Source organism: Mus pahari, chromosome 4 (assembly GCF_900095145.1).
Source record: "Mus pahari chromosome 4, PAHARI_EIJ_v1.1, whole genome shotgun sequence".
Lineage (NCBI taxonomy): Eukaryota > Metazoa > Chordata > Mammalia > Rodentia > Muridae > Mus > Mus pahari.
In genome coordinates, this window is record NC_034593.1 from 75,283,260 (window position 1) to 75,309,138 (window position 25,879).

Sequence of the window (25,879 nt, forward strand, 5' to 3'; positions counted from 1 at the left end):
CACACACACACACGCACACGCACACACACACGCACACATGCGCACACACACATGCGCACGCACACACGCACACGTGCGCGCGCACACACACACACATACAACATAACCATCTCAACTCTTCCAATGTGTGAGAGTTTCCATTCTGTGTCTTCAACTCACAACAGGTATTACCTCCTCCCTCCCCCGCTGAGTAGGCTAGACCAAGCCTTTGTAATCACCTTGACATGGAAGGAAGTTCAGACCCAGAAAATTTGCATGGAACATTTTTTTAGAAAGGACCAGTGGTTACTAGCATTTTAGGGGGAAACTTCTGCAAAAACCATACAGGGACTTTAAGTTCCAGAGAAATTAGCCTCCAATCTAGTAAAAGTCGTTTTGAAAACCTGAAGTGAAGTGTATGGAACATAAAACAACCGAGGACCGCTGCCTCAGGTGAGGACAACACAGGCGTAACGCCTGGAACGAGGACAGTGGAGAGGAGAAAAGCCAACTGTGGCAAGGGATGACTGGAACGCCTGATTCTCCAGCCACCCCATTCTAAGCTCTGGGTTTACAAGCATGTGTCAGTGTGTCCAGCTTTATACAGTGCTGGGGATAGAGTCCCGCCTCCAGTCATGCCATGATTTACTTGTGTTTTTGTTTGTTTGTTTGTTTTTTGGTTTTTTGAGACAGGGTTTCTCTGTGTAGCACTGACTTTCCTGGAACTCACTTTGTAGACCAGGCTGGCCTCGAACTCAGAAATCTGCCTGCCTCTGCCTTCCAAGTGCTGGCATTAAAGGCGTGTGCCACCACTGCCCAGCTGCTGTGATTTATTTAAAAGTTAACTTAATCTTTCTAAAAAAAAAAAAAACTCTGCTTGTTTGCTTATTTATTGATCATTAATATGGCCAGACTTTATTGATGATATATTTCACACAAAAAATTAAATATCAGATTTTTGAAGTGTGAAAAAAAATATTGTCAGACTTAGCAAATAAAAGTATGAGAACCAATTAAATGAATTTCAGATAGCATAGGGATATGTATGCGTGTGTTTGTGTGTATGTGTGTGTGTGTATGTGTGTACATATAAATATCCTTCAACTTTACTAAGTGTGGTACACTTGAATATGGCACATGACATACTGAAAGCGTACACATTTGATGTGATAGAAGAACTTGGGTGAGCCGGGCATGGTGGCGCACACCTTTAATCCCAGCACTCGGGAGGCAGAAGCAGGAGGATCTCTGAGTTCGAGGCCAGCCTGGTCTACAGAGTGAGTTCCAGGACAGCCAGGGCTACACAGAGAAACCCTGTCTCGGAAAACCAAAAACCAAACAGAAGAACTTGGGTGGATTCGGGTGCCACTTCTTTCTTCTGGAGTCTCAAGGATTATGACTGTCAACTAAAGAGTTTCTCCATGTTGGTGCCTGGGTAAGATCATGACAGTGGAGCTCATGTGACCAAGGAACTGCCCTGAGCCCCCCCTTTTGGAGGGTGGGTGGACATGATGCCTGGAGTTTGTGTCTCTGCAACATCAGGGCTTGCAACACCCTGTTTGTGCCTGCTCCTGTTAGATGCTTCTGAGAATCCTGGGTGTTTTCTGGTGTGCTAACCAACAGAACTGAGGGATTTTGAAGAAGGAGGAGGAAGAGGAGGAAGAGGGAGAAGAAGAGGAAGAAGAAGGAGGAGGAGAGAAGAAGGAGAGAAGGAGGAGGAAAAAGAGGAAGAAGGGAGAAGAGGAATAATAATAATATAATAATAATAATAATAGGAGGAGGAGGAGGAGGAGACATCACTGAAAGAGTAACAGTGATAACTAAAGAGCATTCGAGAGCGGATCAGCGTTAAGTGATGCATTACTGTAATGAGCCACGTTCAAAGCTAAGGTGAGACTGCAGAGGTGACTCCCTCAGGAAACTTCTTACTGAGCAACTGTGAGGACCTGAGTTTGGATCCCAGGATTTGTGTAAACAGTCAGGTGTGGTGACTTGATTCTAAAGTCCCCCTGCATGAGAGATAAAAGCAGATGGATCCTTGGAGCTGGCTGAGCCTGGAATACCTAAGATCCTAATTTCCAGAACAGACATAAAGTTAATGAGCAAAGTCTCATGCAATGGTGTCAAGTTCATAACTGTAGGGGAAAGGGAGTGGGGGGGGAGGAAGGAGGAGGAGAAGTAAGGGAAGGTGAGGGGAGAGGAGGAGGTGGGAGAGCAGTGGCAGCAGGAGTGGTTCTGGCGCTTGAGGCCTGTCTGAAAGTCCAGGTCAAAGGGCAACACTGATTTTCCTTAAAGACCTAGTGGGTCAGAAGCCAGACTGCTTTAGGGTTGATCCAAGAGAGTTGAACCCACCACTTTGCATCAGTAATTTGTTTCCCTCTTGAGCTGCTTGTCAGGAAGCTTCAGACCTTAAACCCTTGGCCGGTCACACACCGAGGACTCAAGGTCCTCAGGACCTCAAGGTCATAGGTTTGCACAATCCTCAGTTGTTCCCCTTGAGCCACCATTCAGGGTGCAGAAGCTGTGGGGGTGGAGGCCCAGTCTCTTCCTACCATCTCTGAAATTGCAAAACAGCACATTTGCCATTTATCATTTTAGTTGTCTCTGACCTGATGCTGTCTGTTGGGCAGTGTTGAGCTTGTGGTGAGCGGGAGTGGATGCTAAGATGCCAGAGTATGAGTTTCAGGGCCGAGGCATCCTGGCTAATGGTGGTGGTGGTAGTAGTGGGGCTGCAAAGTCTCCAGAAAGAGGCTGGCAGAACTGTTGGTAGAGCCCAGGGTTTTGCTAGGAAGGGCACGGCTAGGGATATTTGCTTTCCAGTTACTCTTTTACATTGCTGTGTTAATCAGATTTCTCTTACTGTAACAAACTACCAGAGACAATCAACTTAAAAAAAGAGGAGGTTGTGGGCTTATGGTTGTAGGGGTTTGAGTCCGTGATTCGTTGGCCCATTGTTCTGTAGCCTGTGGGAAGGCAGCACATTGGGGCAGGGTGTGTGTGACAGGAGGCTTGGGAAATGGCAGGAGTAAAAAAGAGACAAAGGAAAGACTGCCTTCCCACAATCCTCTTTAATGACACCCTCCCAGTGACCTGAGGACCTTCTTCCAGTACCAGTAGTGCTTCAGACTGGGAGCCTTGGGAGGACGTCCCACCCCAAAACTCTAGTCACTGTGGTTGGAAATAAGCTATTCAAAAGAGAAACAGAAATCCAACAAACCAGGGAAACGCCAAGTATTGTGATGGTAATCATTTTTATTGATCCCCTCCTATCTCAAAGTACAGTCTTATTTCAATGATGTTGAGAAGTTGTTTTTTCTTTCTTTTCTGAGTTAGAATCTTACTCTGTAACCCAGGGTAGTCTAGAGCTTATTTCATAGAAAGTTTGGTGTCCAATTTGTACTGCTCTTCTCGCTTCCTGAGTGCTAGGATTGCAGACATTTGCTCCCTGGTCCAGGTAAGAATTTCGTATTCTGTCCTATGTAGTATGAGTATATTTTAAAACTGGACATGTGCTACAGGCTAGAATGGCATTATTTCCCCCTCTGTGTAGCCCTGGCTATCCTAGAACACACTCTGTAGACCAGGCAGGCGTCAAACTCAGAGATCCTTATTCATCCTGTATCCCAAGTGCTGGGATTAAAGGTGTGTGCCACCACTGCTCAGCAAGAATAGTAATAAGTTTGTGCTGCTTTTTGGTCAGGGGAGCCAGGGAAAGGACCAGGACACTTCCAGGCACAGCCTGAGGGCCATAGGCAAAGCTGTCCCAATGTTCCATCCTTCTACTTGGCAGGAGTGTCCTCATGTGTCACACACAGTCACCCTCCACTCCCAGGCTGGTACCCAGTATGTCTGCCATGGCCATTTGTTCCAGTTTTGTTCCTGGCCACCCTATAATCAGGTACCACAGATGCAGAACAATTAATTTTGAAAAAGCGATCACTAGAAAAAAAAAACCAACTGACTAATGGTGTATATACCTATTCAGACTGCTCCCAAGGTTCCTTTCGGCATGTGGCTCCCAATCACACTTAAATTAATAAGTCTGTCATTGTGAGTCACGGCAAATTAAGACACTGTCCACTCATTCATGGTTTAGTTCAGTAATTCTTAGGCTAGCAAGCCTATTTACCAGAGTCATCTAGGAAGACTTTAAGGAAATATTATTATTAGGACCAGGGCTATCGCTCACCAGCAGACTGTGTGTGTGTGTGTGTGTGTGTGTGTGTAGCATGAGGAAGGTCCTAGCATTGCTTCCTACACACATCATGTTACCCAGGATACATCCCTACACAGCATCAAATAACTGGTGAAACTGAGGGACCATAGCTGTTGGGACAACTAATCATTATTAACCACAAAATAAAATTGTTTAGGCAACAACTCCCAGACCAGTGAACTGTCTTGAGCTCTAACTCAAACCCACTACGTCAGAACTCTGGGAGAAGAACCTGGCAGTCTATGCTTTATGAAGCCTCCTGGATAGTTCCAATGACTGGAAGCTTAAACCACCATGCCATGCTATCAGCAGCCCTTTTTTGGGAGACTCAGGTTCCCATCTCTTAGACTTATTTGGGAAGGGGTCTGCTCTTGTCATGGTCCTCTCCTGATACATCTGGCCAGCACCACTCAGAAGCTCAGCCTTCAGTCATAGCCTTTAAGCATTGGGCTCAGCTGAATTGGCTGGGTACTAGGTTTCCAGGGCCTTGAGTTTGATTCTTGTCAAGTTTACAGAATGAACAGTAGAACAAGAGTGAGTTGAGTTGTTAGTCCAAGGAAGGGCTAGAAGCAGAGAGTTTAGAGGCTGGTCTCAACCTTGGCTGCACCCTGCAGTGCCCTGCAGGTAATTCTCCCAGTCTTCATCGCAGCCTCTGATACAGATACCATGTGAGTGAGCCCTGAGTATCAGGCATGCCAGGTGGGAATGCGGCGGTGGGAATGCGCAGCTGAGGCGCAGGTGTCCTTAGCTTTTGAACTTCTTTGTTTGAGACAGGAGCTCACGTAGCCAAGGATGACTTGGAACTTGTGATCTTCTTGCCTCTACCTCCAAAGAGCTTGCAGGCATGCTTGGTTTTTTCCAGAGCTGAAGTTACACCCAGGGCTTCATACCTGACAAGTCTTTATCAACTGAGCTACACCCACTTGGTTTCCTATTTGTTTGTTTGTTTATTAAGTTATTATTTTAATCTTCTAACAGACTTTGGGTTCTTTGCGCTTTGCTCCATGCAGATGACACGTAGGTAGAACTCTAGGGTTTAGTTTCTTGAGTATCCTCAAAGTCACACATGTGGTCGGTTACTCCACAGAGCAGGAGCGAGAGCAAAGGACACCGGGTGTGCCTTGTTCCATTTCACAGTCTGAGTTATAAGTACTTAAGTCACTGGGGCACACACTCTGCAAAATCAACAAAAGCAAGAACAGGCCCAGCACAGCGCAGGATATCCTGAATTAGGAAACCCTCTCCTATCATTGCTTTTGTTTGTGGGTCAGCAGCAGTGAAGTGGGGGTACACCCCATTTCAAAACCAAGAAGGGTCAGGGTGTAACTGAGTGGTGGAGCACACACTTAGCAAGCACAAGGTCCCCAGTGCCATCCAACCACACGCTCTTTATCCTCAGCTCTCAGCACCAGCCTAACAACACAGCAGCAACCACAAAACCTAGATCTCGATTACACATTTGTTCCACTTTCAAAAAAAAAAAAAAAAAAAAGAGAAGTTAGCTGGCTTGCTTCACCAAGAAGCAAAGTCATTTCCACTCAGTGGCTGTCCTCAGGACGGTGACACAGGCATGCGTGAGACTCAGATACTGGTGCTATCAGACCTCATCTCATTTCTTCCCTGACTCACAAAGACTTTCCCTAGGGTCCTCACCAGATGTGCGTCCTGTGAGTCCCAGATGTGTGTGCATACATACCGTCAACAAGCATTTGTATGTGAGCCTTCTTTAGTATCTGGTGATTTGGGGCTAAACAGTCAGATGATGAGATGTAGCCTACCTTCAAGCGACGGACAGTGACATTGTGACATTGAAAGGTGACATTGAAGTCATCCTTTAAGGACCAGAGATAGAACGTGAAATGATGAAATGAAGGGGCCCTGGGAAGTTTGGGATGGGGTCACCTGAGATAACTATGACCAGGCCAGCCATCAGAACGCTCCTGTTGGAGCCTTGCAGACGGATAGCAAGCAAGAGTGAACATGCAAGGCCTACCTGCATTCGCGCACTGCCTTCAGGGTTTCTTCTGCCTTTTGCTTGCTGACACCTCTTCTTTCCATATCCACGGTGTCCTCACCCTCCCCTCAGCTCTGCCAATTTTATCCCCACCCCCACCACTCGTGTCCTGAATAATATCCAAATTGTTAGATCCGAAATATGAGAGTAAATGAGGAAGTTATAGCAGGCGGGTGGAACTCCTGAGGGACAGCCAAGAAGCACACAAGGAAAGAAGCTTGGACAAAGTTGACATCAGGTATGCCGCCCTGGTGTCTGTGCTCCAGGCTGAGAAGGCACGGCGCTTACCCAATCACCTGCCTTCCGGAGCACCTTTAGGGAGCAGGTTCTAAAACGGGAAGGGCTCTTTCCAGGTTCTTTGGTTATGAACATAGAGTCGGGGAAGGAGTGGGGTATGCAGGGTGCCTGGGGCAAAAAGAAGAAAACCTGAAAGCCCCGTGGAGCTTACTTAACCTGGGTAGGGCTCACTTTCTGGAGATCCATTTCACCGCCAGGGTGCTAGGTGCTAGACACTAGTACTGTGTGATTTGGCACCAGACACCGCCGTTATTCACAAAGCACAGACAAGTGCTAGAGCCCATGGGGTTGCCTGAGGCTGAGCAGCGGTTTAGGGGCTCCCCGACTTCCATTGGGTTAAAAGCTGCTTTAACTCAGTGGCTGTGTGTGTGTGTGGTAAGGGGCAGGGGAGAGACAAGCTTTGGGGGAAAGTCCCTGAGCTGCTTTCTGCTAGCTCCACCTACCACCACTTTAGCACCTCTGGTTCTTGTGCTGAGTCTGAGTTCCACCTTGGTTTTCTTGCTTCCGGTTTTCTCTCTCTCTCTCTCTCTCTCTCTCTCTCTCTCTCTCTCTCTCTCTCTCTCTCTCTCAAGTCAGGGTTTCTCTGTGTAGTTCTTGCCATCCTGGATCCTGGAATTCGCTTTGTAGACCAGGCTGGCCTTGAATTCAGAGATCTGCCAGTTTTTGAGCCAGGCTTGTCTTGGTGGTGAGTGGAATTAAAAGCATGAACCACCACTCCTGGCTCCATTCACTTTCAGAAAGACAATAAACAAACAAACAAACAAACAAACAAATTCTTTATGCATCCATAGAATTTATCCCAAGAGACTGGACTACTCCCTGGGGAAAGATAATTTCATCTATCATCTGCAAAGTGTGAACACTGAAGTTATAAAGGTCGGACTAGAAGACATAGGGTGTCATGTGCCGTGGGAAGTGGAGTTTAGTCTAGCACTCAGTAAGCACTCCTTCGGACCATTTACTGTTATTTATTTGTGGGGCTAGGACATGGGGAGTGATATGGAAGGTTATCATAGGAGTCTCAGAAAAATGAAGACCTGCAGCATAAAGAGAGAGAGAGAGAGAGAGAGAGAGAGAGAGAGAGAGAGAGAGAGAGAGAGAGAGAGAGAGAGAGCGCTCTGGGGCTTAGCTTTGTGGTAGAGCACTTGCTTAGCATGCAAGTGACCCTGGGTCCCATCCCCCTACCACAAAATTAATTTTAAAAGGAGGGAAAGAGGCAGAGGCAGAAAGAACTCTAGGCTCTACGTAAACAGACACTGGAGAGTCTGGTGGAAAACACATTTGAGCCTGTCAGGGTGTGCTGCAGGGAGAGCCTGCAGCCCATTTAAATTCTACAGTGTCACTAAAGGTCACCTGCCTGGTCTTCAAAAGCAGAGCACACCACCTAGGGCCGCCTGGGACAATTCTCTCTTCCTTCCACAGCCCCAGTGCCAGAGCCTCTCATTATTCTTATTGGCCTGTATCCGTCCCCATGTTCTCTTCTCTGGGGCCACAGGTCAAGTGGAGACAATGACAGTAAGTGTTGTACCAGAGGGAGTTTGGCTCATCTGCTCCCCTTGGAGAGGAGCTACTGGGGTTCTGGACAGAGCCTGCCTTGCATCTGGGATGAGGTGCCTCAGCCAGAATCCGGCAATGTTGGACTTCCCCAGAACTGATTCTTTATCCACGGCAAGCCACTGTCTGTTCTGGGCTGAGGGACAAGAACTCAGAGTCCACTCTCTTGCCGTCTGCCTGATGGCCAAACTTCCATGACTCTCAGCACCATATTTCCCCCTGATTGAAGGGAGACACATTACCAAGTTAAAGTCTCAGGTTCCATCAGGACCCTCTGGGGATCCCGATCTTCTCTCCGCGTGAGCTCTGTGATTGAGCAAGTCATGTGAAGTCTGTCACCGTATCTATCTGCAAGTGTAGAGGGCACAGAATGAGATGGTGCAGATAGAGGGCAGAGGACAGACAGGGCTTGGCTCTTCATAGAGTCTCAAGAAGCGGAGTGCAATGACACAGACCTGCCATCCCAGTGCTACGGAAGCCAAGGCAAGCGGGTGCTGAGCAAGACCTCTGAGTAAATAAACGGGAAAGATTAGCCTGAAGCAGGCACCCACAGCAGCAGTGGGGGCAGGTAAGGAAAGGAAAGCAGATCTGCAGACCTTGCTCAGTGGGAGAGCACACACTTTGCGTGTGCACACTGCTGAGTGTGGTGTCTGGCAGGAAGAGGGAGGTGGAGGGAGAGAATATGAGTACCTCTCTGATTTTCTTCTTTTCATACTCACCTCATCCTGGGGGCCTCGTCTCCTAATACCATCACACTGGAGATAAGGGATCAGTATAGGAATCGGAGTGAGGATCCACAGGTAGTTTATAAGCGAACAGCTATTTTTACTGTTGTAATGTGAATCCGAGGAATTCACTACAGTGTGATTACAAAGAGAGATAAACTTGAGCGGCTCTGCACTGTTCAGCATTGCCATCCTATGGAGGGATGGCCTAGCCAGAGCACAGCTTAAAGCCACTCATCTCTCCTTAGGCATCAAACCTTTCGCCTTAAAATTATTTTCACCGACCGACCCGTGCGTCTTCTGCATGTAAAACTTTCTGCTGTCAGACCAGGGTGAGAATCAGACAGCCCCGCCCATGACAGGACAAAAGCCCTTCAGCCACCCCGTCACTGCTGGGACGAGGTGAGGTTCTTTCCCACTCTGTGAAGGGTGTCTAATGGCACCCAAGGTTCAGACAGAGTAATCTTGTTTCTGCTTTGACATAGGGAAAGCTCCGGTGTGATCATTTTTCTTGTTGTTTCGACCAAAGCAACTTAAGGAAAGAGCGGCTTATCGTGGGTCCCAGATCAAAGGTTCAGCCCCTCCTGACTGGGAGGACATGGTGACAGGACAGGGGGCAGCTGGCGATATTGCCACAGTTGGAAAGCAGAGAGGGATGAAACATGATGGTGGTACCCAGAGTGAGAATGGATGTTCCCACTGCCGTTAACCTAATCTAGAAACTCACAGACGTGCACAGAGGCTTGTCTCCTGTGCACTGTCAGCTGACCATGGAAGTTAACCATGAGACTACCAGTGCATTTTCCTAAATAACTATAAACTGTGAGGCTCTCTCTCTCTCTCTCTCTCTCTCTCTCTCTCTCTCTCTCTCTCTCTCTGTGTATGTGAATGCACACTATCTTCACATACACCAGAAGAGGGCATCGGATCCCATTACGGATGGCTGTGAGCCACCATGTAGTGGATGAGAATTGAACTCAGGACCTCTGGAAGAGCCGTCAGTGCTCTTAACCACTGAGCCATGTCTCCAGCCCTTGAAGTTTTCTTTTTCGCCAAGGGATCATCTTGAGAATCTTATTTTGCAAATGAGATATTCAACATGTTTTTATTTAGAATCCAGGAGGACTTTTCAGACACTCTAGGGGTCCTGAGTGCTGTGTGCTGTGCAGAATGTCAGGCATTTAGCTCTGAAACCCAAGTGATCAAAATATAAAACAAAAATCACTCCTATTTCTATCTATCTACTGCCTGTCTATCTATCTATCTATCTATCTATCTATCTATCTATCTATCTATCTATCTATCATCTGTCTATCATCTATATGTATATATCTATCTATCATCTCTATCTATCTACCATCTCTATCTTATCTATCTATCCATGTATGTATGTATGTATGTATGTATGTATCAATCTATCTATCTACCTACCTCTCTCCCTACCTACCTACCTATCAATCATTTTGTGGTGCTAGACCTTATGTTTGCAAGGCATGTCTCCTTACACCAAGCCTGGCCTCCAGACCCACTGATTTATATCTAAATGTATTTTTTAATGGCATGCATTTCACATTATGTCAGTAAATTTAAATTTGCTGAGAAGCTATATGAACATTCCCTGACTCCCTATGGCTTTGGGAGTAGCCCATGGTGTGACAAAGCCTGCACTCAGTGTGTCTAGAGTGTCTGGCTGGGGCTGGACTGTGGGGGGTTGTGGGAGGCCTGCCTCTGCTTTGACTCTATGTTCAACACATTTGGAGCTTGAGCTGCATTTAGCTCAAAGCAATATACTCTTCATGTCATGCCGAATAGGAACACCACACACAGTGGACCGAGCTCACCACTGAATTTGTCTAGGAGCCATTTAAAGATACCGAAACCATGGCATATCAGCTTACTCTCCTTGGCAGCCTTGCTTTTGTTCATGTTTAGGAAATGATGAGGATTCAGAATACTCAGGACAGAGCACCACTGAAGAGGAAAACGCAGAGGATGAGACGACTGCAAGTGCTCTGGCTACGGTGACCACAGAAGCATTAGCTGAAAATGTGAATTCTACCTACGCCGACGGCACCTCAAACCAGATGGAATTTATATTAATGGTGGCGATCCCACTCGCTGCGCTGCTCATCCTTCTATTTGTGGTTCTCATTGTGACTTACTCTAAAAGCAAGAGACCTAAGCAAGGTAGGTAACTCTTGTGTTCCTGATTCCAGACAACCATTGTACACCTTAACAAGCCACCAGAAACAGACTGCTTTCTTCTTTTATGCAGAGCCTTCTAGCCAAGGATCTCAAAGTGCCTTGCAGACACGTGAGTAGTAGCCTGGTATTTGCTTGGTGCTGGAGGTAAAGTCATAAGTGATGAGTGATTACGGCACACTGATGTTTGTAAGAAGCTAATAATGGCATATTCTGTGTGTGTACATGTGTGCATGTGTGCATGTGTCTGTAAGTTTTCAGTCTGTGTTGAAATTGTAATATACTGCTGCTACCCAGAGAATCTTGATCACGAGAACAATGTGACATTTTACTTTGTAGGAGGAGAGGGACAGGCAGGTGTCTGGCAGTCAATGACAAAGGGTTAGAGAGTTCATCATGCTTACATGAAATGGAGTCTTTACTCATTTCCATAATGGATATCACTTCTCCCATCCCAACCCCCAGTTTGAAAAAGGTGGAGAGAAGTATTCTTCTTGCTCCCACCAAGACCGTCTATATGGAAATTGCTAACTGACTAAAGATGACTGACTGAAACCAAGATAGGAAACTCCCAGTCACTGGTGAGCTCAAAAAGTATAGAGCAAAATGAGAGAATTCTAGGATTCAGGGTTGCTCTGGGTCCCAAGCAAACTTGGCATATTTTGACTTGTGCTGATACACTCTGACTAGGTCCAGTGTGTGTGTGTGTGTGTGTGTGTGTGTGTGTGTGTGTGTGTGTGTGCGCGCGCGCGCGCGCGTGTGTGTGTGTGTGCGCGCGTGTGTGCGTGTGTGCATGTGCGTGCACATTCAAGCCAACAGGCACAGGCATTGATGCACATGTGGAAGTCAGACATGTGCTTGTAGAAATAGTTTTTCTCCTTCACCATGTGGGTTTTAGGGATCAAGCCCTGGTCATCAGCATTGGCAGCAAGCCCCTTTGCCTGCTGAGACATCCCACTGGCCCAGGCTTCAGGTTTTAAATTGAAGCTTTCAAAAGTCATGTCAAACCTCGCTTAAGGGTAGGAGCTTCTCCAGTAAGACACATAGTCAGGCTCACATGGAAAACTCTTATGTGTCCTCCAGGCCTACTAACAGGGCGCCTTGCTTTCCTTGCTGCCTGTCTCACACTGGGGCAGCCCTTTAGCTCTGGGTAGGAGCTGTAATGACTCCATCCACCACCAGCAGGTGAGGTAAGTGGAGTTGGGGAGGAAGTCCTCCTCTTCCACAGAAGGAACTGGTAAAGTCATTAGAGGAGGAAGAGGGAACCCAGTTTCCACCGCTTGACATTTCAGAGTAACCTAGCAACAGTGGTTGTGTGGGAGCTCCTCTGGAATCTACAGTTAACGAAAGACCCAACCGGGCTGCCCAGACACCCTCCCCTCTTCTTGCCTAGGCTGGACTTGAACTATTCCACTCACGCAGCCCTCCTGCATCAGCCTCTAAAGTGGCTCGGGGTTGCAGGCCTGCAACACTGCACCTGGCTCTTCCCATTCCTCCATTTTTTTTAACCTCAGGGAAGTTCCCTGTCAAACCTAGACTGGAAGGGGAGTCCAAGGCTGGGGCCTCCAGTCTCATGTCAAGCTCTTAGGCTTTCAAGCTCTCTGAACGCTGGTGTTGAAGTCTTTCAGTTCCAAAATCATTTGCATGTGAGGAGCAGCCCCATCCTCTTGCTTTTCTTGATGGCTAATCAAAGCAGATAGTTTTCATATTCTAATCCTTACTGTAATATTACATTTCAGTTCCATATTATGTATCACACAGTAAATGAATGCACCTATCATTTATGTATGTATCTATCCATCTGTCCATCCGTCCATCCGTCCATCCATCCATCCATGTTACAGAATGGCTATCAAGGGTTCTGAGAGTCCACAGAAGAGTTCAAGGTGTTCCAAAGAGGAAGGACTGAGAAGCCAGAACTAGGAACCAGATAGATCTACAAAGACTTTCTGCAGGATGCAATAACAAATGCAGGTTGGAGTTCTACTGGAGATCCTGCCATAGAGTTAGGCTGCAGGGTCAGAATTGAGCTACCCAAGTGAGGTGCAGTGGAGGCTGTAAAGGTAAAAGTAAGGTCTAGGATGGAGAGATGGACAGGCAGACAGCAATTCTAGTAGGCTGTATCAGTAGTTGGGGTAGCCTAGAGTTTTCTGCCTATCAGTCCCTATACACACACACACACACAGAGAGAGAGAGAGAGAGAGAGAGAGAGAGAGAGAGAGAGAGAGAGAGAGAGAGAGAGAGAGAGACTGAAGCAAACAAAAAAGCCTGACTGTTTTAGACAATCTAGAGTAAGCTAGGGCCGGGCATAGCCTCTCTCCCATTGCCTTGATGTGTTGGGTAATCTCTCAAAGAACTGCTGCAAAAGCACGGGCAGGAAGTCATCATTTAGAACAGACTATGGCTAACGGATGCTGGCTCTGCTCAGTGAAACTCCTGCTCAGACTAGAAAGCGGGCGGCCAGAGCCTTCTGTGGCTCCTTCCCTCAGGCCAGGGCCAACAAACCCACTGTCTGCAGCATAGGGAGGGTCTTGTCAGAAAAGTGGTTGTAAGGCAGGAACTAAAGGTGGAAGACAAGCAGGGGGAGAGAATGAGAGGGCAGGCTGGAAAGGGATAAAATGGAGCCCAGTGTGAGCGCGTGCACCCAGTCCGTGGCTATTAATAAAGAGATGTAGGCCAGGTAGAGTGGAGCAGGCAGGACCTGATTGCTGAGGACAAGTAATTGGTCCCCCTGCCCCCGCCCCTGGCTTAATGCTCTGCTCTTGTCGGATCTCCCAGATGTGTTTCTGTTGCCATGGTGGCTGGGGCAGGGGTAATGGCCCTGGAGCAGAGAAGATGAGGCCACAGAAGGCTTTTTGCTCTTTTAATACTGATTATGGAGCCTCTCATTTGGTGCATCTGGAGCACTTTGGTAATGGATTTTTAAACTTTTCCATCATCTGCATGCAGGTCAGCTTCTGCCTACCTCCGAGCCTGTGGGGAGCCCAGATTAGAGCGAAAACCTGTGCTCACAGTGGGACTGTGGAGTCACATGCTGTCTGAGAAACTGGTGGGGAAGTTAGTAAGCAGGGAAAGGGGACTGGATAGAAGCAGGCGCGCGCGTGCGGGCGTGTGTGTGTGTGTGTGTGTGTGTGTGTGTGTGTGTGTGTGTGTTGGGGGGGGGTTGGGGGCAGGTCTTTAGGATCACCCGTAGAGAGTTCCAGTTGTGTGGGGCTTTGTTTCCTTAAGGAAATAGCCAGTACGTTTTAGATTAAAACTGTCAGTGTAGGTCCAGGGATGTAACTGATCTTGTGTATGATCAAAGGCTTGGGCTCAGTCTCTGAGCACTGCAGAGACCAGCCGGGGTGGTGAGGCATGTTTGTAATGCCTGTGCAGGAGGATCAGAAGTTCAAGGTCATCTTCAGCTAGATATCAAGTTTGAAGCCAGCCTGAACTATGTGAGAGACCCCATCTTAAACAATGACCAGAAAACTGCAGGCACAAAGTGTGTAAGATGAAGCCATTCGACTCCCCATCTAAGTTTCTGGAGAATCAGGCATCTGCAGGAGGTCTCCGATTCCATTCCGGTGCAGAAGACAGAGCTCACGGTGCCTTCTGGGCCAGCGGTGATGGTGTGAAACCTGCATCTGCACCAGCTCTCCTGGGTTAGCCACGTCACCAAAGCTTGCCCAACCGGCAGGACATAGCAGCTTGTGCCACCTGAGCTCAGTTCCAGGTGCCAGCTGGCTGTGTTTCCTCACCAGTGACTGTACTTCTTCAGGCTAGACACAAGGCGGCCTCCAGTCATCAGGGGTTGAGGCAGCACACGTCCTGGGGACTTCTACAAAGGGTTTGTAGAAAGCATCTGTCTTACCCACAGTGCACCCACTTGCCACCACTGATTGCCTTCTCCGGGGGATGTCGGTTTCCCTGCCAAACCAAACAGAGCTTGCTTGGGCCAAGCAGCAGGCTGTGATTCTTGCCACCTGTTCATCTGGAGTCTTATCCACATTAGAGCTGTTTTATCAAATAGTACCCGACTCTCACCCCAATCAGCAGCCATCAAAGGCAAGCTGGTTAGAAGTCCCACTATTATAGTAATGATAGGTCCAAAAGATCGGACATGAATTTAACTCCATTGCTAGACAACGGAGATGAAAGCCCATTCACCTGTCGGCTGCATTCTTACCAGGCGTACTCACCAGGCACTGTGCTAGCAGGAAGGGGGCTGGGGCACGCCTGCCACGGTAAACAGGACCGATGCTGTGGTGGCCCTTTGGGAGCCGCACTCTGGTGGGAGAGACAGATGAAGTAGAATCAAACAGATGGTCTAACTGACCAGTACTGTAAAGGAAGCAAGTGAAATGCAGACCCAGGGTCCAACGGGACCAATGAACCTTCCTGAAATAGAGGTGGGGATGACGGACTGAGAAGTGGAGTGATTCAGCTATTCAAAGAGCTGGGTATAGGGGACTTTCAGAGGCATTCCTTGGCAGAGACGCCCACGTGGCATAGTGTTAAGGACCGTGTGTCATAAGGAAACGATGCTGGAACATTGTTTTATTGAAGGGGATCAATAGCCAAGCCCTTGTTTGTAACACTTTCTTGCTTTTCCTCTTCGTGTGGATATAAGAATAATAGGGAAGGTGAGCACTCTCTGGGGAGCACCCATCTCTAAGGAAAACAGAGTGCAGGATTCCAGAGGATTTCAGACCTTGTTTCAGCACGACAGTCTGTACTGTGTGACTTGGGGGTTAGTGACTGCTCCTTGGAATATGTGCTTCATGGGCCTCAAGGTGCCTCAGTGTGAAGGTCCTGAGTCTGATCTCTGGGACCCGTGTGGTAGAAAGAGAGAATGGGCTTCTACAGACTGTCCCCTTGTCTTTGCCATCGTGTCCCTCCCATTACAAAGGACACCTAGTGGATGCTGCAGTAAATCCCTGTGATGAACTAGGCTGGTGTGACTCGTGACTCTTGTATCTGTTCTCTTTCAGATGAACTAGGAGGTGAAACCCTGAAAGTGTGAGTCCGCTCCTCCTGTCTTCAGTTCCCTGTTGTGTGGACAAGAACAGTCAAGGGGAAGAGATGAGAGGGCCATTAGCCTTTCCCCCAGCTTCTGATGTGACAATGTGGCTGGTTTCTTTTGCATCTAGTCCCCCTAGACTCTGACAGCCCCCACGTTGTCACAAGGGACATGAATCTTACTTTCCAAACCTTACCCAGGAATGTCTGCTGTGGTCACCTTCGAGAAGAGAGTGTTTGTCTGGCTGCTACTAGTGCCAAATGCATAGCAGTTAAATATTCTGGCCCTGGGTGAACGCAGAGACACCCAGTGATGCCTGCCCTGCCCCTCCCATCAGCCTCTCTGCTGTAGATTCTGCCTGCTTCATCTTCCAGTGCAGCACCCACAGTGCGTTCAGAGCTGGGGCTGAGGCTTTTCTGAGAGCTGCCACTCCATTCTTCCCAGCTAGAAGAGCCTAGGCATTGAAGGAGGCCAGACAAAATCAGCCTGCTGTCCACTCTCTTGATCTGGGTCATTGTTCAAAACTCTAAGAAAAGAGACGTGAGGCCAAGCAAGACCAGGAGGCTAAATGAGAGGACCACTGAGCACCCTGGCAACCATGCCTTTGTTATCCAGAGAGCAGCTTCTCTTTTAGTCCACTCTCTCCCTGGCCTCTGGGCTATCCAGTTGGGCCTTAGTGACAGAGGAGGGCTCACTGGGGATTTTGCCTTTCTTCCTGCTAGAGTTAGATGCTCTCTTGGTTAGGGTTTACCCAGGGCTAGCTTAGGGTGTCAGACACTGAGTGAGTCAGGCTGTTTCTAACCAGTCAATATTCTAGACTCTTCCACAAATGAAAGTCAGCCTACCCGAGCCTTTTCTTTTTTTAAAATACACATGTCTGTTCTCTGTCTAGCCCTATTTTTGAAGAGGACACGCCCTCTGTTATGGAAATAGAGATGGAAGAGCTTGATAAATGGATGAACAGCATGAACAGAAACGGTATGTGGAAGCCCAAAGTGTTTGCCTTTCTGGTAACGCAGGGCTAGACAGCTGCTTCATCAACAGCTCAGAAAACCTGAAGTCATGCCTCATCTGACACTCGACCTGCGTACTCCTTTAAGATCCGGTCCAGTCATAGCCACGGTGTCTCTTAGCACTTGTTTTTATTTGTGTACTAGTTGCTGATGTGGTGCTTTTCAAGAAGAAACTGTGTTGTTTGTTTCTGATAGTATGTGCGCCCACGTGCATTTGTGTGTGTGTTACCAGAAATCTAACCCCCGCCTCTAACATGCTAGGTAGGTGCTTTTCCAGCCTGGGAAGGAAATCCAATTCAAAATTATCTGGGGGAAAACATCTGAGATGACCTTCTATTTTCTTGAATTTAGAGAATTCCAGTCTGTATGTGATTGCACAATTTCATCGAGTGCATTTTATATGAACCTCTGTCCAATACACAAGGTGTTAGAGCTGTGTGCCTGTTTAATCATATAAAATTAAAACATGGCTTTAATAGCCGAATGGCAAACGTTTGCTAACCCCGGCTGACTCTAGAACATCTCCATGTCTGTAGGTAGTTCTATCAGACAGGACTGCTATACACACTTAGAGTATCCCCACACAATAATTTTCAAGTGATAGCTGGTCTTTAAACTGTGTGTCCATTAGAAATCAACAAATTTTTAAATTAAATCAAAAATCAATAAAATTTTCTTGATGCTCATATGAAATTGATAAAACTCACTATATATCATACTATTCATATTTGTATGTGTTATAGTTGTGGTATATACATGTATTGTGTGTGTGTGTTTGTGGTATATTCATATATTGTATGTGTGTTTCTGTGCAGAGAAAAACATCTGGTGCCACTCTCTAACACACTCCGAGAACTCCTCACTGAGCCTGATGTCTTTGACTATGTGTTCCTCTGTTTGTGTGCACATGCTCATGCGCACATTCACACACACACACATACACACACACACACTATGAGGGGACTTATGTGCATGCACAGCTACATCGAGGCTTTTACAAGGGTGCTGGGGATTTGAACTCAAGTCCTTGATGCTTGTGTATTAAGGAACACTTTCAACCACTGGATAATCTCTCCAATTGTTTGTATTTTTTTTTTTAGGACAGACTTATTTAATTAGCTACTTACTTATTTATGTGCATGTTCATAGTCTGTGTAACTACTAGCATTCACATACATTCATGGTTGTCTAGAAGAGGGTGTTGAATAGTCAGCAAACAACCCTGCCTCAAAAATTAAGGTGTAGAGCTAACACCACATGAGCATACACGGGTGTGCATATGACTACCCAGGCATAACACACACAGAGACACACGCAGACATGATACAGTAGAGGAGAAGGAAGAGGTGGTCCCTCCCCACCTCCCTGATGTCTCTGCTGTGGAGCTGTCCTGCAGGCACACCTGAGGTACACCATTTCAGTCCTGCATCTCACTTCCAAGACACATATTCTGGTTTGCAGAACACTGTGAGCTTCCAGGGGACGGACTGAGCAAGCAATGATGAATTGTGCCCTTTCAATAGGGGCACGGAACACTACAGCCCTGTATCTGCGTGATCCGTGCTCTTACCGTTTCAGGAGCCTCAGTGTCATTAATCTTTGAACCTCTAGAACTCCCCAGTGGGGCCATTTCTTCACAGGTAGCCACACAGAGGCACAGTCTATTCCCGACTATGTCAGTTTTGTGGGAAGAAAAAGCAATTCTGGTGACTAACGGTGAATTTCCTTTGCTTCTGTCTTAGCCGACTATGAGTGTTTACCTACTTTGAAGGAAGAAAAGGAACCAAACCTCAGCCCAAGGTACTTGTGATTTCTATCAGGGATGGGGAAGGGTGGAAGAGGGTCATGGCCACAGCACAGCACAGCATTTTCTTTGACCTCTTTGTGCCTGGCAATTTAATATGTCAGTTTACAGGGAGGAATGCGTGGTCAGGAATCGTGTTTTGGAAAACACAAAGCATCCTAGTAGCTCTTGAGGTCTCAAAGAGACACTGTTGAACTGGCTTTTGTTTTAGTCCTAAGATTTGCTGATTATAGAAAATTGAATCAGGAAGTTATTTACCTTGGATAGATAGATGTTTGGTAAGGAAACAGAAGGATGGGACAGCCCCAGATGGAGTGGTTTTCAATAATCGTGCCTAAGAGGAACATTTTATAAAGCAAGAAACAAAGAACCCTAACCCACTTGGTCTAGATTAGTATCAGAGAGAAATTAAATGAAAATTAATAATATATCCCAGCCTGCCACTAGGTGGCTCTGCTTGATAGAAAATTTTAGTGCCTTGGGACCAGGTGTGATTTATTAGCACTTGATGGTATTATTTAAATGATATGATCTTTGTGAGGAGAGGAATGAGTGAATTTGGGGGGATTTCTGATTAAAGAACTGTTTGCTCGGTATGTGGAAAGAGCTGGAAGGAATTGGAGAATGGACTTACTCTTCAGAGCATGACTATAGTTTGGGGGTCACCAAGTCACCTGCTGGGGTAACAAAGATGACCAGACAGCAGAGAAGTTGAGTTGTGACAGCAATGGGACTCTTGTGTTAGAGTGCACAGATCAAAGTTTGAGAGCACAACAGATACCAGTGAAAAGACGTTACCTGTTCACCTGTCACCGACGCTTACAGATGCAGTCATATGGCACCATAGGCCCCGAGGCCACAGCCCTTCGTGCGAAGGCTAGTGCTCAGGTTTCCCTTTGGGGTCTCCGTCTCTGCATCTATTCTAGAATCCTGAAATGTTAGCTAATAGTTCACCGCACTGCATTTCTCTCTGTCATGGACTGACGCGGTCCTACCCAGGGCAGCCTCAACTCTGACTCTTAAGCCCACACTTAGCAATTATGTCCATGTTACCCCTTGGGGGTATGTATATGTTACAATGCATTATGAATTTGAAAAATATTCTATCTTACTTAAATGAGAGTCCAGATAATAACAAGAAGGCAAAAGAAAGAAAAAGAATGCCCTGGTTATATGACAAAGGACATTAGGGAGGAATCTTTTCCACATATCGTAACCTTTCCCTCCTAATGAGACAGTGCATACATAGGTCAGTACAGGTCATCTTCAACTGTTTACATTATGACTTGCATGTCAGTACTTTTATATCCTTGATTCCCACTCTGTGGAATTACTGACATTACTGAGGAAAACGACCCTGACAGAGTAAAAAGATTAAAAGGTTAAAAATCTTTTTCTTATATATAGAGAGGTTGGTTCTCGATATAAGCTGCCTGTAAGACAAAAGGGCCCTATCTGTTTGGAGTTCTCTGTGAACTTGTTATTTTGCAAGTGAGTATCTGAATTCCTCTGTGGGCCTGGAACCATCTGGCTTTGACAGGATACCTGCCAGGGCTTCACCCCATTCTCTGGAAGCTGTGCTGGAGTTCTGGGCCACCCAGTCTCAGCTCTTGACCCATCTTTCTAGTGACTTCCACAGGCGTATGGTACTGAAAGCAGAATGAATTCACAGGGAACACTCCCGTGTTCTTTACCTCTCACATACACAGCCCATCATCAGGACCTCCCCACGAGTGAAGCGTTTGTTACAATCACCTGATAGATCAGCATTAAGCAGCCTTCCTCTGTGGCATCAGCCCCTGAGATGACACCCCATCCCCAACCCCACCCCAATGCTTCAGAAGGCAGGGACGGTAACTAAGGAGTGAGTTTAATGGGTGCTGTACTCGTCTGCCCTCCTGATAAAGAGGACTTCTGGAACCATTTGTAGCATCAGCATCCCGTACTTCTGGGCTTCCGGGGACTGGCAGCTCCACCAGCTCAGCCCTCCCTTCAGAGCTTTCCCTGGAATCCATCCCAGCCCCTGATTTTCACTTTCCAGTTCTCGCTTTCCTACCCTTTTCTGCCTAACTCCTTGTTCTCCCCTTGGCTCCTCCCTCCCGCATCCCTCCCTCCTTCTCTCCTTTCCTCCCTCCTTCCCTCCCTCCCCCATTTCCCTCACCTCTGCTTCTTTGACTCTGGATCATAATATGTAGCCCAGGCTACATATTATGTGTACAATAGCAGTATTGACACAGATTGACACTTTAATGTACATAATAATATATAATATTATTTATTAATCACATAATAACACAATTTTATTTAAATTTATTTAAATTTACACAATTTAATATTTATAGCCGATCATAAATTAATTGGTATAATGTAATTATATAATAATTGATATAATGATTACTAAATTATATTATTATAACATTGTTATATAATACATTATATATTAATATATCAATGTATAATATAATATATAATATGTAATATATAATATAGTATGATATATAATGTGTGACATGTGACATGTAACATATAATATATATTTAGGGTATATTAATTGCACAAAATTTATCTCAGAGTAGACATGTTTCTTGAAATGTACATGCTCAGCCCCAAAATAGGATGTTAGTAAGGACCAGGTCTGTACAAACTACTACAAGCCCTTTGCAGTAAGGTTGTCATATTTACAAAATAATGACAGGAAAGGACAAGAAAGGTGTTTGGGGGAGAAAAATTCCATATTCGTATTATCCACCTTAGTGGCCTTTCCCTGCAATCCCCTGTTCTGTGATGTGTGGTGGATCAAGGGCTGCTACAGTGGACTCAGAGCACAGGAAGAGAAGGGGTAGCCCAAAGCTGAACAGATCCATTCGGTGGGCTTATAATCAACTGTTCCAAGTCCCTAGACAATGGAGTCCGTTGTCGAACCCCACCCATACAGCACCTCCCAAATGCCACTAGATATTGTACAGTCCAGAGTCCACTTGGCCCAGGCTAGCCTGCTTCTTCCTTTCTCCTGACTCATGTCTAGTCAGACACTCAGAGCTTCTGTCTGCACCGTGGACCACGTGAGCACAGATGGAGGCACAGACATAGCCATACGCCCGTTCCCTGCTGCTCATCACCATCCAGAGGTGGAGAGTTTACACTGTGTGACCGTGCAGAGAAAGGTCGAGGCATTAAAGTGTCAGTGACTGCCCCCAGTGTTCCCTAGATTTGCAGCACCACAAGGGATACAACATAATAGTTTGTGTCCTCCAGACTGATACCCAGAAGGACATTGTTAAAGACAGGGTGTGTGTTAGTGTGTGTGTGTGTGTGTGTGTCCGTCCCAGAGTGTGTCTCCACAGCAGGCGTGATCTCTATATCTTGGGTCGATTCCGAGCCTAATTCCTCTAACTCCAGGCCCAGCCTCTGTCGGGAAGAAGGGACTTGGTACAGATGAGAAAGGGAGCTTGATCTAATTGTTATGTGATGTTGTGCCAAATCCAACTCCACACTCTCTGAAACTGAGTCAGAGCGTCGTGACCCGAGACGGGTTGAGTGGTGGCATACCGCCATGTTCAGAGATGGCTGCATTAGCTGTGGCCATAACTCAGGATTGTTGCAAGATCGATGGTGTCAGGAGGACAGGGTGACTGTCCAGTCTGGACAAACAGTCACAGCCATGAGGTTGATGGATTTGAACTGAATCTGTCCCCATTCTGCTGGCAGCATGCCCGTCAGGTTCTTTCTTGAGGAAAATACAGCTGCGCTTTGTTTTGTTTTACAGTTTGTCCTCCTGTTCCTGTATATGCTTGTGGAAAGGTGTTCCATGTTCTTCCCGTGTTTATATAACACTCCTAGACAAATTACTCTTTAATGTCACTGTCAGAAATAAGTTGCTAAGACTGCACGTGCGCACATCGAGGCAAGCAGGGAAGGTTGAAAGCAGAGCCGCCCGTGCGTTTGTTGTGGCTCCGTGGCAGTTCGCCAAGGTATTTTTAACAGGGAACTCCAGGATTTGCTAGAGTTAAAAATGCATGGCTTATTTGATCATTTTCCAGAGTTGATGAATAGCCAGAGACAGCTAACTAAATAAAGCAATGAGCCTGTGACGGAGAACGCCCTGGCTTACTGTGCTGGGACTCGGGGGAGGAGGCCGCTGACTCACCCGCACGCAAGTCTTGTGTATGGATAGATACCACACCACACAAAACTCCAGGGAGGCAGCTGCTCTCTGGGAATGACTCGATAGCCCAACAAAGCAGAAGCAGTTTGTGACAGGCTGGGACTAAGTCACGTGGCTATGGTGTTCCAGAGATCACGCTTTTGGGGGACTGAATTAAATAACTTGGCTAAACAAAAGGCTTCTCCCTAGAAATGTGAGGTGTGCTTCTGAAGATTTCTTGAAGCCTTTACATCTCTGAGACAATGCTGTAGGTCGCTCACAAACATTTGTTGGAGCTCAGCCTCCCTAGTAAGAATCACCAAGAGGCATGCATGCATGCATGCAGGTGCCAGGCCTGTAGCATGGGGTTTTACCTGCACTTTCTCTTTGTTTTCCTTTGAGTGTGTGGTGCTGGGGACTGAAGCCAGAGCCTCTCTCACCCCCGCCCCTCATTTATTCTTTTACAACAACCCTATCAGCTACAGAATTGTTAGGTACGTTTTGTAGATGACATCAGATGAGGATATTAAAGCCAGGAAAGGTTATCTTGCGCCTTGTCATAAAACAAAGACGTAACAGCCCCGATTCAAGCTTTGGCCAGATCGTGTGTGTGTGTGTGTGTGTGTGTGTGTGTGTGTGTGTGCTTCTGATGTTAGGAATCTACTTGTTTGTGGATCCCAACCTTGTAACTATCATAAAAGCCCCTAAGAAATGGCAGCTGCCCGGTGCTAACAACAACAAGATGCACGGCATAATCATTTGAAAGGTCCAAGTGTTTATTTACTAGAGCTGAGGAGAAGGTACAGCCTGTCAAAGTGCTTGCCTTTGAGTGTGGGAACCTGAGTTCAGATCCCAGCACATAGCACAGAAAAGCTGGGTGTGATCCCACTCTTGACTTTAACCCTAACACTGTCCCGAGACAGAGCCAGAGCCCGAGACAGAGCCAGAGACCTGTTATGTGTGCTGCGAGCGGTCAGCCTAGCTCCAAGCTCAGGGAGAGACACTGTCTCAGGAGAGCAGGACAGAGAGTGAGGAAAGAGCAGGTCACTTGACACCCTCTTCCAGCTTACACATTCAAAACACCAACACACATGAACATGCATAAACACACACACACACGTGCACAGAAACACATGCACGCACACGCACACATACACACAAACCTACTTTCTAATTAATTAATTAGTGTTGCTAAGGATTGAACTCTGAGACTCTCGCATGCTAAGCACATGCTTGACCAGTGAGCTAATCCTGGTAAACGTAAAAGATTTAAAGGAATGGAAGCCGTAATGTGCGTGCGGCTGAGTCAAAGACAAGACTGTGAAGTTCTCATTTCAAATTCACCCGTCTCTTCCAAGTCCCGACGCTCGTTCTGCTTGGAAACGTTTCTGTACAGACAGCCTGGACAACCTAAGCGGGGAGAGCATCTATGAGCTGGGGCAGGGGCAGGGAGGCTCAGAGGGAGCACAGTAGAGATTTGACATTGCACCACTGCAACCAGGTAAGCACTGTTAATGAGAGGTGGCTGTGAGAGCTCGCACCTGTCATTAGCGCTCGGGAGGCTGAAGCAGGAGGATTACTGTAAGTTAGAGGGAGGCCCTGCTTGAAAAGGAAGCAAAACAAGATAAAAAACCTGGTGTGTGGGCTACATACCTACTATCCTAACACTTGAGAGGCAGATGCAGGAGGATCACATAAGTTCAAGGGCAGCCTGGTCTACAGAGTAAGTTCTAGCGCAGCCTGGGCTACTGCTGTGCAACACCATCATTAGGATGTGTGAACAGCATCTACCTCTTCCAGACAGAGAACCGATGACAGGTGAAAGTGAGGGTACCCCGAAAGTCCAGCCTGGTGAACCCAAGAGTTTTATAGGTTCCCTGTAGGAGCAGAAATGACTGAAAGGCAAGTACATCACCAAAGCCCAGCCCAGCACGGGGACAGCTCACAAAGCTGGGAGCCTGGAGCCCACTGCACAGCTGCAGGCAGCATGGGTTGGAGAGTGTCCCTTCTGGGCAGTGGGGCGTGGCAGTCTGAGTGCCTTTCAGTGCCCTTCTACTGGTACTTGCCTGAGGAAGGAGGGACCTAGTGACTCTGGCCCATTTTGGGAACTTCCTGAAGGCTTTGTTAATTTCCCTTCTTGTAGGATGTTAATTCCCATCCTTGTAGGATGGAATGCTTCACCTCCCCTTAGAACATTCTATTGTCTCCCCTCCCCTTTAACGTCTTGGACCTCAACTGCCTTTTCTCCAAGATAGGAGGATTTAATCTCAGAAGGAACTGCTACACAACAGCCACAGAGTGAGTCCCTGACTCAAAAACAGAACAAAACAAAAATAAAAACAAAGAATAAAACAACAACAAAAACAACACAAAATAGAAAAAGAAAAACCAGAGAAGTGTTTTGTAGTATGAACCAAAATTATTCTTATGACCTGAACCAATAAAAGGATAATTGATCCATTTTAAATATGAACAAAGTTTATCAGTAGTCAACTTAGCAAAAGAAGAAATTGAAATTACCAATTAATATTTTTTGGGGGGGAGAAGGATATTCTTCTTAGCAATGGAACAGCAAATGAAAGCTTAGGTAAAGTAAATACTACCATTCTTACCTAGAAGAGGAACCATTTAACAATGGGCCCGAAAGCTTTAAAACTGCATATTCTTGGTCTGAAATTCCTCTTGTAGCGACTTTTACAAAGGGATTGATTGGAACTGTTGATAAAAGTTAAAAATTAGGAGTAGCCTGAAGAAATAATTATGAAAAGTATTGATTAGGTTTCATTGTTGTTTTGTGGCCCCCCTCTCTTACTCTTTCTTTTTCTTTCCTTCCCTCTTTCTTTCTTCTTTCTTTCTTTCTTTCTTTCTTTCTTTCTTTCTTTCTTTCTTTCTTTCTTTCTTCCTTCCTTCCTTCCTTCCTTCCTTCCTT

The 25,879-nt window shown here is 46.6% G+C and overlaps 1 protein-coding gene across 1 annotated transcript in view; it reads left to right on the plus strand.

Annotated features, from left to right (window-relative positions):
• The window catches only part of Tmem154 (transmembrane protein 154), a 36,738-nt gene that overhangs the window by 7,586 nt on the left and 3,273 nt on the right, over window positions 1–25,879 (plus strand). Inside the window, exons 2-6 of the mRNA XM_021197187.2 lie at window positions 10,718–10,972; window positions 11,061–11,099; window positions 15,961–15,988; window positions 16,882–16,967; window positions 18,745–18,802. Of these exons, the coding sequence (XP_021052846.1) occupies window positions 10,718–10,972; window positions 11,061–11,099; window positions 15,961–15,988; window positions 16,882–16,967; window positions 18,745–18,802 (466 nt within the window). The remainder of the gene's footprint in view (window positions 1–10,717; window positions 10,973–11,060; window positions 11,100–15,960; window positions 15,989–16,881; window positions 16,968–18,744; window positions 18,803–25,879) is intronic.